Source organism: Anastrepha ludens, chromosome 2 (genome assembly GCF_028408465.1).
Source record: "Anastrepha ludens isolate Willacy chromosome 2, idAnaLude1.1, whole genome shotgun sequence".
Taxonomy (NCBI): Eukaryota; Metazoa; Arthropoda; class Insecta; order Diptera; family Tephritidae; genus Anastrepha; species Anastrepha ludens.
Genome location: NC_071498.1, coordinates 15094043 through 15112781, shown reverse-complemented (window position 1 = coordinate 15112781; position 18739 = coordinate 15094043). Strand labels below are relative to the sequence as shown.

The 18739-nt window shown below is 35.9% G+C and overlaps 1 protein-coding gene across 1 annotated transcript in view; it reads left to right on the top strand.

The window, feature by feature from the left end:
• The first annotated feature begins 348 nt into the window (after window positions 1-348).
• The window catches only part of LOC128863403 (hemicentin-2-like), a 78183-nt gene continuing 59792 nt past the window's right edge, over window positions 349-18739 (top strand). The window contains exon 1 of the mRNA XM_054102540.1: window positions 349-2359. Within this exon, the coding sequence (XP_053958515.1) occupies window positions 2281-2359 (79 nt within the window). The 5' untranslated portion in view covers window positions 349-2280. The remainder of the gene's footprint in view (window positions 2360-18739) is intronic.

The window sequence follows — 18739 nt, the reverse complement described above, 5'->3', positions numbered from 1 at the left end:
GTTATTAAAAATATCTAGCATGTCTTAAATTGTGCACTTTTGTATATATACACCTGTGTTGCAGCCACATGTTGCTAGGCATTTTGTACTATGCACTCTCATTTTATTTATACTCATTTCTGCTTCGGCTTTGTTTAGCACCAAAAGCTTCATTGACATTCATAAGCGCTTGCGCGCCAAAGTATGCTACAAATTGAAAACGCGCTCTCTTCGTTTGGAGGTTCTACATAAACTTCGTAGTGTTTTCAGTGTTTTCGAAACATTGAGGTGACGCACTCGGCCTTTCTACTGACTGAACTTAAATCCTTATTGTATATCACTAATATATTTAGTTGTCCGGTGTAAGTGCTTGCTAAAGGACATTCAAGTGTTCTAAGTGCGGAAGAGTTAACTGAAGTGGCAGTGTTGCGTAGATACAAAGGAGTGGAATAAAAAAGGAAGTTAAGCGCACATTCGTTGTGAAGCTTTCGAAGTGAAGCGGTGAATGTGCGAATGATCAATTTTATGTTAAATTTAAAAGAAAAATAAATAAAAATTTAAAATAAAAAAATAAATAAATAAAGGTTTAGTAAATAAAATCTAAGATTATGCATTTGAACAGTGAGGTTAGCGCAATGTGAAAAGGGTCCCCAACTACCTGTACTTAGGTTGTTGTTTAGCAAAGGGTGCTAAGTTAGTCGCCCGCTATCAAAAGTCTTCCGTTCGTAGCGAGATTATTTCATTTCCGTCGAGCGGAAATCAGTTTAGTTACTTGAAATAAGCGTAAATTGCGAATTGTAAACTGGTGCCAGCCAACGTCACTGAAACAACAATAACAGCACTAGCAACTAGAAGCACTTCGGCATTTGTGATTGTGACTTCAAATCGCTTCTATGTGTTGTTGGTGTGTGGCCGTATACTTAATTAATTACGCTCATATGAATGTGGATGTGGGTGCGTAATGAAAGAGCAGCAAATGCAATTAGTTTTATGTGCAAATAAAAGTGGTGAGACCAGCTAATGAGTTGGCATCTGGTTGGAATGGTGGAAAAAGCGAAATAGCGAGGCATACAAACAAACAACTAAAACATGAAAAATAGTAATATAATAATTACAAATACAAAATTATGAAAAAAGTGAAAAGTAATAATAAATAAAAACATATATTTAAAATGCTTAAAAGATTATATCGTCCCAGTGCCCCGAAAGCAATGCAGTGCAAAATTTTTAAAATCAATTCAAAGTCAATATCAAATCACCACAAATTGACCGTTGACACAGCACAACTCAGCGCAATATAATGAAATCATAGAAACTGCATGTCAATCCCATAAAGCTCGTCCTTTTCTATTCGGTCACGCACGTGTCCTTAAGTTGCGTTGTGTGTGGCAGCTGCTTACCCTTATTTTAATTATCTCAATTGAATGAGGAATGTGTCAGGTCATGTTCACTGGCTGGCGAGCGCAATAAGTGTTGCTTAAACAAACACAAAAACAACAAAAAAATATTTAAAAAAAATATATTAAGCAACATCAAATAATTCACTTGCTTGACCAAGTGCCAGCAACCAGCACCCAAACAGCAGCCCCATAACAATAACAACTATTTTTTACATCTTTTATGAATAAGTAATGAAAAACGGTTATCGCTCCATCGTCTCAGTAAGTGTGTGTGTGTGTGTGTGAACGAAAAAGAGAAAAATCTGTGCCTGTGTATGTGTTGAAGGCCATTGCTGCAAATAACAATTTGTGTCAGATTGAGTGTAGTCGCACAGACAGCTTTACATAAACACGCACGCATGCATGCAAAATGAGAGGCACAAGTAAATGAAGAAAAAATCGAAGAGCTCAACAACAATGACAACATAATATCAGCATCTCATCGGTTCGTGATCAGACGCCAAACATCAGCCGCCAATTGCCGCTGCTTGTAAGTGCTGAGACGCAGCCTTGACGCGTTCCCATTGACGCCAAACACACGCAATTTGTGAATAAAGTTGAGTCAACAAAAAAACTAAAATAAAAAGAAACAACAACAAACAAAAACAACAACAACGGCGCATTGCCAACAGCTACAGCAGTCAGCAGTCAGGGTTTTGATTTGATTTTTTCTGAGTTCATTTTTTTTATGAATATTCTTCGGCATTCAACGCCGCGCTGTCGTTGTCCTCGCAATCGTCACCAGCGTCTCAATTGTCGCTATTGCTGTCATTTTGGTAATTGCGATATCCTTTCGCAGAGCATAGTAGTGGCAGCACTCAAGCAAACAAAAAGTGGCATTAATATCTGAATTTCGCATGAAATGTTGCTGGAATACGTAATGATGCTGCTTGTGTTCGGATTAACCACAACCGTTGAGCGGAGCCACATCGACGCGCTGGGTAAGCGTAAATACTTTTATGCGCATATGAGTGTATGTGTGTGTGTGTGTGGGTGTGTATGTAGTTATGTCAACATAAGTGGATGCATGTGGCTTTGTGTGAATTTAAGGCGAGTTTGCAGAGCCCGCAGCTGTCTGCGGCCTACTGGTATTCACAGATATCGGCCGCAAGTATGCCACGAAGTGTTTTTCAATACACTCACATACTTGTATACTTGCATGTTTGTATTAGGGGGGTGTATTTTTTTTTCAATATCCATCCTAAGTCCTTCCGATTCTATGAATACCTAAGAAAAAAAAGGAGTCAGTTTCGAGCAGCGCAAATTTCAAAAAAAGCCAAATTTTATTAGTAAGCAGTTAATATGAATATTAGCGGCTGCCGTAGCCATGCGTGACTACCATTCGAGTGTGCTTAGGTTCGAATCTCCCTGCATGAAACAGCAAAACAATAGGAAAAGGGTTTTCTTAAAACGGTTGCTTCTCGGCAGGCAATGGCAAACCTCAGAGTGTATTTCTGCCATGAAAAAGTTCCTCAAAAAAAATATCTGCCGTTCGGAGTCGGCTTGAAACTGTAGGTCCCTCCATTTGTGGAACAACATCAAGACGCACACCACAACTAGGAGGAGGAGCTCGGCCAAACACCTAACAGAAATATACGCGTCAATTATTTACTCATTGTTTTAATATTGACCAAAGCACTATGAATGTTTATTTTTTTTAATGCAAACTTGTAGTTGTGGGTTTTTAGTACGAAAAGTTTATATTTGATATCCATTTTATATTCGAAGACTCTGGGAGGGCGCTACAAAGCCTTTTAAATAATTTTTTTTTAATGTTCTGATAAGAAAGTGGGTGCTTGTAATATTTTTGTTTTCATTTTTTTTTTTTTTTTAATATATAAATCAAACTAAAACTTGCAGAAAAACGGAAATCAATTAAATTTTTTCGAATTAGTTTAGTAAATTCAAACAGATATTAAATAAAAGCATTAAATAATTATTTTTCAAATTTAATATATTACAATACAATAAAATATTTTAGTATCATATTTCCTCCTTAAAAGTAAAAATACCCCTTATCAGATTTACCCTTTTTTCATTCAAAAAATTCAATTCAAATTTTTTCATTGAATTAAATCATTAATCAAGAATTTAAGCAATTAATTAAATTTATTGAACTAATAAATATAAAATAATAACTATCTTCGCCCATTTATTGTTTTCTAGCATTCATTAAGTCGCTTGGTCGCGTTCTCTTTAAGCGTCTCTCAATGCTTTTTCCCTCTCCAGAAGTTTGTTGATTTCTGCATTATTGTGTTCTTGTATTTTTTCAAAGAGCCTTCTTGCTATTTTTTGGTCTCTTCGCCTACTGTTGCTATATTAAAAGTCCTGTGGATGTCATCATTTTTCGTGTACCTATCAGACGTGGTCAAAATTCGAAGAATCTTCGATTGTTGTCGTTGAATTTTTAATACATATATGAGACTTTTTAGCCGTTCCCCACACCTGTAGTCCGTATAGCCCGATTGGTTTAATCATAGCTTTCTTCTAATAGCTTTTTCTGTATAGTAAGTCTGGATTTTGTGCTGACTAACCAATGAAGTTGTCGAAGTTTTTCTTTTGTTTGTTTGATCTTTTGATTTATGTGGTGATTCCAATTTAGTTTCGAATACAAATGTATTCCAAGGTATTTAGTAGTTGGTTTAATTGTAATTGCTTTACCATTTATTTTAATTGTAAGTGCAGTAAATTTTGCTTTGGTAGTGAATATAACCTGTACTGATGTGTCTTCATTTATTTTTAGGCACCAATTATCGAACCATTCCTTAACTGCGTTTGTGTATCGCTGCAGGTTTTCAGTAGCGATAGTTAAGCTTTTGTCCGATGCCAATGGTATTGTATCGTCTGCGAACGTAGCAATTGATGAATTAGCTTCGTCAGGCGGTGGTATGTCTGCGGTGAATAAAACATATAGTAGAGGTCCAAGAACGCTTCCTTGCGGAACTCCAGCTCTTATTTGATGAATATCTGAACATTGACTGCCATTATTTAATATAGAAACTTCGGTCAGTTAGGTATCTTTTTATGATAAGATAGTAGTCAGAAGGTATCATTATTTTTATTTTGTGGAGTAAGCCTTTGTGCCACACTTTGTCGAACGCTTTAGCTACGTTCAAGAATACTGCCGCACAATAACGATTGTTTTCTGATTGGATTTTATTTGTAATTCTATAGCGTGAACGATAAGAACCAACCAACTTCACACTGCTTGTATCTGTAAAACAGCTCATGACATCAACGTCAAAATTGTTCTAATGACAGTTCAATATATTGTTTATAAGCCATCAAAAGCATTTGCGTCTCAGTTTTGTTGAACTTTTTTTTCTGTGATGGAATTCAAACGTAATAGCGTGATTGCGTTATATTTGGCTGGAAAATCACAACCGACCATTGTTTGTGAGCTCAGTCACCTCAAAGTGAATAAAATGTTTGTGTATCGCACTATAAAACGTTACAATGATACTGGTAGCATTGCAAAACGCTATGGAGGTGGACTAAAAAAAACCGCAACAACGCCAGAAATGGTTCGGAAAGTGAAGGCTCGACTTGAACGAAATCCATGTCGAAGTGGAAGAAAAATGGCCAAAGAACTGAAAATAGCGCAAGACAGCATTCGACGCATATTGAAAAATGGGCTCAAGGTCAAGGCTTTCAAGTTCTACACAGCATACGATCTTTTACCCCAGCAAAGAAAAGTTGGGTGCGAAAAAGCAAAGGAGTTGTTGCGCTTGCACGAACGTGGCGAATTTCCTAACATTGTGTTTTCTGATGAAAAAAAATGTCCCAATTGAGCAGTTCATAAACACTCAAACGATCGTGTTTACTTGACCGAACGCTCATACGAGAATTTGAGCCTACGTATGGCCACTCGAATCCATTTTCCATCGCAAGTAATGGTTTGGGCCGCATTGACCGCTGATGGACGCTCTCCAATCGTTTTTAACGAGCCTGGTGTCGAAGTGAACGCGACTTATTATCGGGAAAATGTTTTAGAAGCTGCTTTAGAGCCGTGGACACGCAAACATTTCGGTCGTAGACCATGGACGTTCCAACAGGACACGGCACCGTCTCATGAAGCTCGTGTGTTTAAAAAAACATGTTCCACACTTCATTTCGTCCACACAATAGCTTTCGAATTCGCCAGACGCAAATCCGATGGACTATTCCATCTGGTCCATTTTGGAGAGGAAGATGAGGACTAAAAAATATGCCAGTATGGATGCGCTGAAAAAAGCGATTATACGAGAATGGGCCAAAATACCTCAGGATCACATTAGTGCGGCATGCAACTCAGTTTTTGACCGTTTGAAGCCTATAGTCAAGGCAAAAGGTGGTCATATCGAGCTTAAGTGAATATACCTATGTTAAAATTGTAATCATTTTTCAACAACTTTTTCTTTGAAATCAATAAAAACTAATTTCACACAAAAAAGTTATGGTGTTTTGAATAGGTAACACTTCATATCGTTCACCCTGTAATCTGGTTATTTTTAGTCAATTCTGTATGTCATCATTTTCCAAAGAGTTTAATTTGGATGCGTTTATACTGAAACTTACCACCACCACCCCTGATTTCTTGCGCGAGCAGTTTTTGTGGGCATCGTCGGTGTAAGTCGGCGCTCGATATCCCATTGTCTGGCCACCAAATGTGCAGCGCGTACCTCAGACTGCGGCTTACAAACATTTACAGCTTTTGAGCGGTTGATAGGCACTATGTTTCACAGGCGTAGAGAAGGACAGAATTGAAAATTCGAAGTTTGGTATGCATGCTGACTTAGCCCCACTGGCCAGCGATTAGCAAATGCGTTTCCCGCGTTTTGCAGCCTTGTGAAACTATCACTTTTGGATCCCACATCAGCCGTGAATTGGCACCAAGATATTGAAGCGTCATTCGCTTTTATGGCCAAAGATATGCTTTCTTTATATTATATTGACTTTGAGTCCACTTTTGAAGTCCATGCGAATGTATATGTCTGCCCTAATGTATTTGTATGTCTGCATGCAAACCCTATGATCCGAAAGTACCGGGAATGTTTAAGAGGGTATTCTGGTTTAGACGCCCTAATTTTAGGTATTTTTAAAACTAAGATAAAAAAATATGAAAAACATTTTTACTATCCATTTTTTTATGGATAGTATAAAAAAAAATAAAAAAATTGCAGGCCAGTGGAGTGGGGGCTACATAAAAAACCGTGTTCCATGGTTGACAGGATTCCAACCCCTGTAGTGATCTAAAACAAATAAATTAAAAAAATTCTTCATTAGTTAGGATGTCGCTAACGGATTACGCCAAATCAAAGGAAAAACAAAAATTCACAAAATGGCATCAACTTCAAAATAAAAAAAAAAATTCTTTACCTTTTCAAATTTTTTGAAAACATTTCAAACTTAAATTTTTCAAAATCCGAGGCAGGCGCGATAGACAGATGTATAATAAAAAATTCTTATCAAATTTCAAAGCGATCGGTCAAGTAGAACTTAAGATATCATGACGACCATCTCAAAAAAAGTAGTTTTGAGAAAATCGCGTTTGAAGTTTGAGCAACAATTCCAATAGAATAACTTAGATCATAATATTTACTATTCACTTCAGGTATATATTATAGAAGAACAAAGTAAATAAAGTGTATAGAATAAATAAAGGTTGTGTGGGATACAAAAGATTTTCTGAAAAGAACTAGTCCTCAAGTCGTCCGGTAACATCTGCCGTTCATTGTGCGACTCGCTCCATGCGGCCGGCTTAGACGCCAGGTCACAAAATCAGCTGTATCTCCGAAAATAATTCGAATTTTGAAAAATCCGTTGAATGACATATTTTTGAAGGTCTAAGTTTTGAAAATATGCAAAAAAAAAATCGATTTTCAAATTTCTAGACCAGAATACCCCCTTAAATAAATCAAAATAAAGTTGAATTGCAGGCAAATTCACTTTATCTCCACCAAAATATGACTCGTCTGAAGCAACACACATTTGCCAACCTTTAACCCAGTTCTCCATACACCCGTGGTAGGTCGACGAAGGGATGACCTTCAGCTCCTTCGTCGCATACTCTTTGATCTCATCTATCGACTGAAATCTCCTTCCACGAAGTGGTAACTTCAACTTGGGAAACAAAAAGAAGTTCCACGGGGCCATATCAGATGATTACGCAGCTTGCACGATGGCATTTACTTGGTGTTTGGTCAAATAATCCAGCGCAATATGGGCTCGGTATTCATGGGTTGTCATTCATGCAAAATCCAAGAATTGTTTGCTCACATTTTCGGCCGGCCAGGCAGACACTAATGATACGATGGCGCTAAAAAACGACAGATGTGAGTCTTATAATCCTACCAACATAAGAAAAATTTATGGACCGGTTGCACGGTTCTTCTAAATTAGACTTTCCCGGCACTTTTTGATCACAGGGTATGCACAAATGTGCATATACGAATATCGCGTACACGGCGGTAAACTCCAACGAAGACATTTTAAAATGTGCAAAATTAAATTTAACAAAATCCCATCTATCCTCCACCCACTTTCCCTAGTTTATCTTCCATATCAGCACCAATTTTCAGACATTCTGTATATCCATTCATTATTTTTCGGTCATCGTGCCATTTTATCTATATCGCGTTCAAAGATTTTTTGATTATACCTAACAGACTGAAAAATGTATATATTTAAGCACACATTTTTTCGTGAAATTTTAGCGATAAATTAATATTACTTTTGAGTGCAAACAAAAAATGTTTAGTAATTACTTGATTTATGTTCAATTTACAGCTATGCTGACCTCTCCGCTGTGCATTTAATGTATTGTTTCTTGTTTGTTTTTGTTTTTATTGCTTTTCAATAGAGCACCATTCTGCCTGTATGTGTATGTGTGTGCGTGCGTGTGGCGATAATTGCAAATGCAACGGCATTTAATGGTGTTGAAGTAACGGTTGTTAGTCGGTTAGCGAAGTGCAATTATATTTAATCCCATTTGCACATGTGTATGTATGTATATCATCATTCGTATACATACATACATACATATATTCATACATACATACATGCGCACAAACATTTCAGCAAGCATTCGCATTTGCTGTGAAAACAACGCAATCAACCGATTTCTGTCGTTTACACGTCGGCTTATTAGTGTTAATTTGTTTAATGCGGTTTTCAAAAGGTAAACATAGCGCAATTGATTTTTTTTTTCATTATGGTATTACACAGGTCGTCAGAGTAGACTCTTAAATGCAAGTATTACAATTGAAGTAGATTTTTTTTAAATTTTTTTAGTGCAATGATTATTGACAAAGAAAAACAAAAAAAAAAAATTTAAAATCGTTGAAAGATGGTGAAAGGAAAGAAAAATGTTTATAAATAAAATTAAGATAAAAGTAACGCTCTCAATTTTATTCGCCATTTTAAAGGGCCGGGGCGTATGAGCAACGAGTAGCCGCGTATTTGTTCAAACTCATGACTCGAAAATTTTTGGAGCGTGAACTCGAGTGAGTTTTTCGAATAATTTGAGCAGTGCTTTGATTATTTACATTTTTTTTGTTAGTAAATTTTTTGGATTTTTTAATAATTATTTAATCGCTAATATCGTTGGACGACTAAATAAATACTGGTTGATAAAATTGATAGCAAATCGACGAACGAAGCACTTTTTAGCAAGTTCAACCTGGCATATATAATTAGCAAAACTTGTCATATTTTGTATTAACACAGAAAATCAATAAAAATTATGTGAGTACCTGGACATGTTGGACGAAAAGAGTATGCCGATCAGGCGCCTGAGGCTGATGGTAGGTTAGGTTCGGCTAGCTAGGTAGCTTGGCTAAGATACGACACTCGGACTATGATTGGAAGCTGACTTTTGCCACGCCAATTTCCTAATTATCTGTTGTATCTAAACTTTTTGAACGCATTGTCAAAGACAAGTTATATTTTAAGGTAAAACATCTTATTACTCCTTATCAGTTTTTCTGAAGATTCCTACGCCGGTTTCCAGAATGAATACCACATTGACGCCATATACATGGACTTTTCTAAAGCCTTCGCTAAAATCTCTCATACGATTTTACTAGCCAAATTTGCATTTATCAGTTTCCATTAGACTTTCCGTGATTGGATTTGATTAATAAAAAGCTCCTCTACGGTATTTGTCGTTAGGGTTTCGCTGAAACAGTTCATTGCCACCTCTGGTGTACCTCTGAGAGGTAGTATTTTAGTACCTTTGTTACTTGTTTTATTTATTAATGATATCTGTTCGTGTTTTTCCTTTGCTAAGTTTCTTCTCTATGCTGATGATCTAAAGGGTTATGCTGAAATAAGAAAGTCTAGTTATTCAGCCTTCCCACCATCTAAACTGAATAATTTATTTACCTGGTGTCTTATGAATCGTCTATTTCTTAATATTCCTAAATGTCATAAAACCACATTTTCTAAGCTTGAAAAATTTCCTTAATTCCTCTTCTCATATTAACTATACATATCTTGCTGCGTCTGATGTGATTAAAGATTTGGGGTTTTTCTATGATTCAAGGCTCAATTTCATCACATACTCAAATTATACCGTTTCCAATTTACTTGATATGCTCGCTTTTAGAAGACGTCAGTCTTTGCAATTCACTGCGCACTACTCTGTGTTTCTTCGGTCCAAAGTATATTATATATATACATATATACATATACATATAATTCGCACTGACACCCTTTTTGGGTGTTTGGCCGAGCTCTTCCTCCTATTTGTGGTGTGCGTCTTGATGTTGGACCGTTTCATGCCGTTATTTTTTTTTTATTTCGAAAAATTTGTCAAAAATCAACGCAATTTTTGAATGACTTGAAACTTGCAGCTTATTGTATTAAAATTTGATGTGCAATAAACCTGCAAGCTAGAAAATTTTATAGAAATTCTGGAAAAAAATGAATTGAAATTTTGTTGAAAATTTCTAATTCTTTTTTGTTAATTTGCACAAAGTTGTAAACTAGTAGAACTAATTATATTGAAAAAAAGACGTCAATATTAAATCAGAAAACGAAACAAATAGTATTTCCAAGCCAATCAATAATTTCCTATGCAAGGCTTTGTAAAGTACATATATTGGAGCTGCTTTTTCACATTTTTTCAACGTCTTCTATGTTACAAATGCTAATGTGGTTGAATGTAAAGCAACGTTTGGCGTTAAGAGTCCTAGTTTTTGTGTTCAAGGTAAAGCACAGTATGTTTCCTGAGTACCTCCAAGATGAGCTCGTCTATGTCAGAGATATTCAACCTTATAATTTGCAGCACTCAGAATTCAATAATGTATAATGGCTTAATATTATTGAACACTTTACCTGATGTAATAAAAAATTAAAATAATTTGCTTCACTTTAGAAAACTTGTAGTGGATTTTATAAAATTAAATATAAATTAAATGAATTTGGAATTTTATATCATGTAAAATAATAATGTAAAATGAATTATAAATGTAAAAGTTATACATAACTAATAAAGAAATAATAATAATAATAATAATTAAAAAAAAAAATTTTTTTTTGGTTTCGAAAAAATTTATTAAGAATTAACACAAGCTTTGATCTACTTCACATTCTTATACCAAAGCTCATTGAATTATAACACTACATTATCGAAATTTTTCTATAAATTCTGAAAATAAAAACATTTCATAAAAAAGCTAATAAAATGAAGTAAAAACAAATATAACTTTCAAAATCTGTTAATAACTCTAAAAGCTATAAATATGCAATACTTTTAATATTAGAGTTGTTTACTAAAAATTAAAAAAAAATTAAAAATTGTTCTAATTTAAAAAAAAAAATCGAAAATCAGCACAATTTTTGACCCAGTTTTAACTTGAAAATTTTCTAGAAATTCTGAAAATAAGAAGTGTGAAATTTTAATGAAAATTTGTTGTCTTCGCGTTTTTTGTTTCTTTTTTTTGTTGTGCCAGTTTTGCCGCTTTGTCTTCAATGAGTTCTCATATCTTTTATAATTCTGCCGTTTTCTACCTTCTATAAGTTCCCTTTAGGCTTTGTGCTTGTGTTTCAATAACTTTTCAATACTTGAAGGAGATAATTTTCTTCATATGGTCTTTATGCTTAGAATCTTACTCTTAGTAGAACTCAAAAGTTACCCTGCCGCCTTCAAGAAATACAAATTGCATCAAACATCTTGTCAAAAAGGACTTCCAAAAAATTGTATTATTGTGCAGCCAGCAGTTTGCGAAAAGGCCAACTCTTCACTCCTACCATATCCATCTCTCAAAATCATCACAAAACAAATTTAATAGTTGGAGTTATATTACGATTTTCCAAGGCGTTTACTATTTACGCATGGAGTATCAGAGTCACAACTGTAAAATAGTCAGCATATTGGGGGTGCACCAAAGGCAATATGATTTTGCAAAGCTTTTTTAAAGTGTTTTCAAATATTGAAGTTCATGCACGCAACATCTGTAATAAGAGCAAAGTTTTTTATTGCGCGGATTGGAGTAAACCCATACTTTTTTTAAACTTTTACTTTTGTGCGCTTTGACACGCCTCGAAATCATCATCCGAATCTCTCCATCGACTGATTAGTACTTTCCCATTAAGAGACAGGGGTACTCTTCACGCAGTATCATTTATCTTTGGTCTCGTTAATGGCAGGATTGACTGCTCGGCTCTTTTAGAAAGAATACAGTTTAATGTTTCTTGCAGAAAAAAGCTTTTAGTAAAACATTATTAACCCTTCTGTTACATTCCGGTCATTTCATGACCTTTTTTTGTTGAATTTCATCATATCTGCTAATATTAACAACATTTCTCAATTTCCTTTCATGACTTTGTGTATTGACATAAAACCAATAGAAAAAGCATAAAAAAATGATTTTGATTTAATAAACAGGTGGTAACATCAAAACTTACGTGCGCGCACCTTCGGGTCATTCGGTGACCCTCAGCTGTTTTACATATAAAATGTATATTTCGCGCCTCTTTTGAGGTTAGGTTTTTGCTGCAAAAGCTTGTATTTGTTAAATTCTTATAAAAATGGAAAGATTCCAAGATTCTGTAAGTATTTTTATTATAATATGTAATTATTATTGGTGTGTTTATTTATGAAAATTTGGTTTAGAGGCCAAATCGTCTGACTCAAAGCCAAATAGAGCATATTATTGACAATGATGAGGATTTTGATGAGTGTAGTGAAGATGGGGATGAAGATTATATAGTGGAACAATTTGAACCAGAAGGATCTTCTGACGAATATTTAGATTCTGATAACGATGAAGATATAGTACCTGCATTGGAAAATGAAAGCAGTGTTCCTATGTATTATTGCAATGATAGGGCTATTGAGTGGTCAATGGAACCAGTTGGGCACAATAGTGGCAGGCCCAGAATAGAAAATATAATCCACGGAAGACAGGGAGTTACTGCATATGCAGTACATCGTATTTCTACTATCAAGGAATCATTCGATCAATGCTTTACGTACCAACTAAAGCAAATTATAATACAATTCAGCAATATAGAGGGCGAAAAAAAAATTGGAGCTGGATATAAAAAAATAGGTGAGATAGAACTCGATGCATATTTGGGTATTTTAATTTTAGCAGATAGTTAAATCAATATAATTTTCCGTATTTATGGCTAAAATGAAGACATAAATGTATTTTTTTACAGGAGTATATCGTTCACACGGAGAAAGAATTCGAAGCCTCTGGGATGAAGTGCACGGCCGACGATTATTCCGTGCAACAATGTCACTTGAAATTAATCGTGTTTTGAGGTTCGATAACAGAGACAATCGTAGGGCTCAAGGAATGAACGACAAACTTGATCCGATTCTCGATTTGTATGAGAAGAAGGTGGCTAATTTACCGCTACTTTTTGTTCCATACGAAAATATTACAGTAGACGAGCGTTTAATTCCTTTTAGGGGCAGATGCCCCTTTTTAGTTTACATGCCAAGTAAACCCAGCAAATATGGAATGAAAGCATGGGTAGCTGCGGATGTGCGTACAAAATTTTGCCTTAATTTCCAAATGTATTTAGGGAAGGAGTCAGCTTCCGCTCCACCGGAACGGAACCAAAGCCAGCGCGTTGTGTTGGATCTCGTTAGTGGGTATGAAGGGCGGAATATTACAGCCGACAACTTTACTACTCGGGATTTGGCACTGGAGTTAGACAATTACTTTGGTAGGCAGAATTACTTTGGTAGGCACCGTAAGGAGTAATAAACGATTTTTACCGATTTGTGGTACTAAAGTGGAGTTAAGGAGTCTACCAGTGCTATGCAGTCGACATTTCTTTAATGGATCCGTTACCCTTGTGCAATACATACCCAAAAAATATAAGATGGTGCCTGTTTTAAGTACCTTGCACCATGATAAAAGCGTTATGGAAAACCATCCAAAAAAGTTGGCAGATATCACCAATTTCTACAAATCTAAAAAATCTGGAGTGGATACTGTTGGATTGTAGAAAGATATACATGCAAGAGACAAACTAATCGTTGGCCTGTAGCAATTTTTGCAAACATCGTAAATTTCTCAGCGTTGAATGCCTTTGTATTATGGGCAGAAATTAATCCTTCGTGGAATGCTGCAAAAACATATAAACGTAGACTTTTCCTCGAAAATCTTGGCTTAGACCTTGTTCATGGGGAAATTGAACGCAGAAAAACGCTAGCAAGAACTCAACCGTCAGCAGATATTGTACGCAATATGAGAGCGGCCGCAGAGCAACCAAGCACTTCGGCAGGAACTGTTCCGAAAAAAAGAAAACCTAGTCAGCGAGCCACTTGTGCAGTTTTCCCTAGCTCAATTCGTCGCAAAACGTACGAAAGCTGCACGGTTTGCAAAAAACCTGTGTGTCCACAACATCGTTCAACGGTTACGGTTTCAAAAACCTATTGTTTGGAGCATTCAAATTAAAAAAATGTATCTAATATATTTAAATATGTATATATAACAGCTTAATAATCAATAAAACTAATGAATTTTAAAAACTTCTATTAAAATTATAAACTTTTATACTGATATCTAAGCAAAGCACAGGTAAGGTCATTTCGTGACCCGAATATCACATGTGTAAGTTTTTTTGAATGTAACAGAAGGGTTAAGTGCTAATGCGCCATTTGTTAGAACTTGACTGAATTATATTTCCCACTGACTTGAATTATCTCTTTGTATTGGACCTTTCTGGGGTTTTCAAAACGGTTTTTCAAATACAATCAAGAAATTACTTTCTATGTAAGGAATGAGAAATAATACTTCGTAAAAATTTGTAGATAATCTAATTGGGCTAGACTTTTCAACTAATATCTTAAATGTCTGTTCTGAATTTTGTTAGCCATTAATGAATAAATAAATAAATGAATAAATAAATGATAATAAATAAATAATTAAAAACTCTTTGAGCTGCTCAGACTGTTCAAAAGCTCGAAAGCTTCCAAAAACAGTTGAGCTAACGCAATGAACGAAATTAGAGCGAGCACAGAGCTACATACTCACTTTGCTCGATGCCCGGGTATCTATAGCTCCACTGCATGCATAACATAGCTCTTCCTGTACTGGTACGAATTGAATCCCACAAAATATGTTTCCTTCAGCATGGGAAAAGTGTCCCAAACTAATTTGTTTGCAAATAACGTTGCAGATATAAAATTTGCAGTCATTTTAAGAGTTGATGCATGTATGTACATGTGTAATTAAATATACATACGTACATACAACTACCCGTCCCCTTAATGCTTTGAACTTTCTGCTGATTGAAAATTACTTATTCAGTGAGATGAGTTTTGAAATTGAGACACAGCTAATTATATAATTGAATATTAATGGCACTGTGTAGATACGACCTCAGATAAGTCGCGCTATTCATTTAATTACAAATGTACAGATTTGTAACAGAATTTGCGGAATTAGCGCAAGCGAAATGTGGTAAGCCATTGCGGTAGTGCAAGTATTATAAATATTATAACTATTTACCACATGCGGAGGAACTACTCGTTTACACTAAAAACATGCGTGGTAATGGTTGTACGGGTTAGGCTAAGGCTTCATTTGAATTATTTAGTATTGCGAGGAAACGAACCAGCGCTTTACGAGGAAGCAATTGTAGGTATTCCTCCTCTAGTAGGTGCGAGCCCAGGAGTCTGTGTCTTCTGTGGCCTAATGCCTCACAATTGGCGATGAAGTGTTCCATGGCTTCCTCTGCATCACAGCAGAACCTGCATAAAGTGGAGCGAGATAGTCCTACTGTAATGAAATGTTTATTGCAGGCAAAGTGGCCTGTAGGTGCTCCGCAGAGTAATCTGAGACCCTTTCTATTTAGGGTTCGAGCAGATTTTGCGCTGTTGGTATGGAAGTTCAGGAACTTTTTAGAGTGAATAAGGCCGCTTATGTCATACCAATATTCCCTGATTTTTATTTTTTGGTTTTCTCTTTTAGGTTGGTGTTTGTCCAATAAATGGCTCTTCCGCCCGTTTTTGGGCATAAAAGTCTGACTTGTCGTTCCCTTCGTGTGCCTCATGTCTTGGTACCCAATTCTAGGAGATCTGATTAAGAGTCACCAGTTTGTTGAGTGCATTGTTACACTTTATTAGGACTTTTGAATTAAACGTACAGCTAATTAAGAGGTTAAGGATAGTCAGAGGCCCGAAAAAATGATGATTTTTAAAAAATTGTTTTTTGCTAGTCAAATGCTTTACTTTACAAAAAAAAGCATAGCGTTAATAAATCATGTTTCGACTCCAGCAAAATTAAAAAAAATTATAATTGTAAAAGCTATCGCTGTTTGTGTGGAGCCCGTTTCTCTAGACGTCCCTTGCGGTGATCATCAAAAGTCCTTCAAGGTTCATCTAAAATCAATCGAAGAAGATAAATTCGTTTTATTAGTAGTGAATCTCGCGCCTCACTCAAACTTTTCTTTGAAAATTAACAATATGGCGGCCTCAGGAAATATTTTTCAGATTTTCGAGAAAAAACCGGCAATTAATTGTTAAAAAAAAATGTAAATTTTTGAAATAAAATCCTTCGATCAGGCAAAAGTTTTTTATGTTTTTCAAAAACAGTATAAATTTTATTGAAATCTATCAAGCGGTTTTTAAGTTACAGTGATCACCAGTTCCAAAAAACACAGTTTCGAGAAAAACGCATTTAAAGTTTTGCTATCGATTCCGGAGCGCCCACGCGCCCTTTGTTAATTGTTGAATAACTCGAAAAGTATTTGTCGGATTCACTTCATATTTCCTTACAATATGTTTAAGATATGATACTTTAAACAAAAATCCAATTTTTTTTTAATTCTGACTACACCTGACCCCTTAAAGCTTTCAGGACTGTTCGATTGCCCAAAAGTATTTTAATTTTTACTTTTTTCAAGTTTCTCATCCTATCTAAAGATGTAGATTGTTTCCATTAAAGCAAAAAGCTCCGCAGGAAAAATTGTAGTATCTGTACTAAGTAATAAAAACCCCAGGTTAAAAACGCATATACGTATATATATAATTGGCGCGTACACCCGTTTTGGGTGTTTGGCCGAGCTCCTCCTCCTATTTGTGGTGTGCGTCTTGATGTTGTTCCACAAATGGAGGGACCTACAGTTTCAAGCCGACTCCGAACGGCAAATATTTTTATGAGGAGCTTTTTCATGGCAGAAATACACTCGGATGTTTGCCATTGCCTGCCGAGGGGCGACCGCTATTAGGAAAATGTTTTTCTTTTTATTTTGGTGTTTCACCGAGATTCGAACCTACATTCTCTCTGTGAATTCCGAATGGTAGTCACACACCAACCCATTCGGCTACGGCGGCTGTATATGCCTTGAAATTTTGGTAAAGAATCCCTGCTGGACTTGCTAGATTAGATTTGATTAGGTTTGATTTGAGGTCTGCACTTTGAGCTCATGGCCTTTTGTGTCCTCTACTCATCGCAATACCTCATCCGGGCGCATTTCCTTATTAAACTTAAAATAGAGCTGGGTTGGACTGAGCATATGTGCCTTTCTGCTGGCTGCAATTGGACGAGATGTCTCAATCTTCTCCGCGCTATAGCGCTGCATTCAAGGAGAAGGTGTACTGAAGTCGCCGAGAATAGGACGCAGAAACGGACAAGCTTTGTATATTTTCATTTGTAATGAGAAAATGAGCAAATTTGACATATTCTAGTGAAAAATAATTACTACAAAATTTTCATATTTGAATTATTTAAGTAGGCCTATTTCCGTCTTGAAGGGAACACTTAATTTTTACTTTTTTTTTGCATATTATAATTTTTGAAAATTTTGTTCAACGCGTACGTATTGCATGATTTTGTATGTATTCTTACATTTAGAGTTGCGTAACTTACGCTTCATTGATTCTATCGCTTCCTATGAAGCGCGATGCTTACCCTTTAGGGGTGGTTTTTAAGAGCTATAGGAAAGTTTTTCAAAAAAACACATGTAAAATTCAGAAAAATGCATGCAATTTTTATTTAAATCGATAGCGCAGTCCATATAATTTAATGTTTGAAGATTATTTCATGCAAATGTTGACCGCGACTGCGCTTCAAATGGGCCATCCGCTTAGTCCAATTTTGGCATACTCTTTCCAATGTTTCGGCCCGTATCTCACATATAAATGCTTTAATGTTGTCTTCCAATGCATTAATTGAAGCAGGCTTGTCTGAATAGACATGAGCCCCACAAAAAATAATCTAAATGCGTTATATCGCACGATCTGGGTGGCCAATTGACAGATTGACAGGTCCCGAACGTGAAATAAAATGTTCAGCGAACTCGCCTCTCAACAAGTCCATTGTTACGCGTGCTGTGTGGCATGTGGCACCGTCTTGCTGAAACCACATGCCATGCAAGTCAAGCTCTTGCATTTTGGGCAAACAAAAGTTGGATGTCATTTCACGGTAGCGCTCACCATTCACAGTTACGTTACGATTCGCAGCATCTTTGAAGAAGTACAGTCCAATGATACCTCCAGCCCATAAACCGCACCATACTCTGACCTTTTCTGGATACATTGGTAGCAATTCTTGCAATTCTTCTGGCTGATCTTCACTCCAAAACCGACAATTCTGCTTATTTACGTACCCATTGATCCAAAAATGAGCTTCGTCGCTGAATTCAATTTTTCGATAAAAAGCGCGCGATAAACTTTCTTAACAGAACACGCATTTTTATAATAAAACTCAATGATTTGCAAGCGTTGTTCGTTTGTAAGACGATTCATGGTTAAATTATAGACCAAACTGAAGATGTTTGACAGTGAAACAAAACACGAAACGTGCGTGAGCTGTTTAAACCAACTGTTTAAATAGCTAAAAAATCACCCCTTAGTTAGCTTAAAATCACTG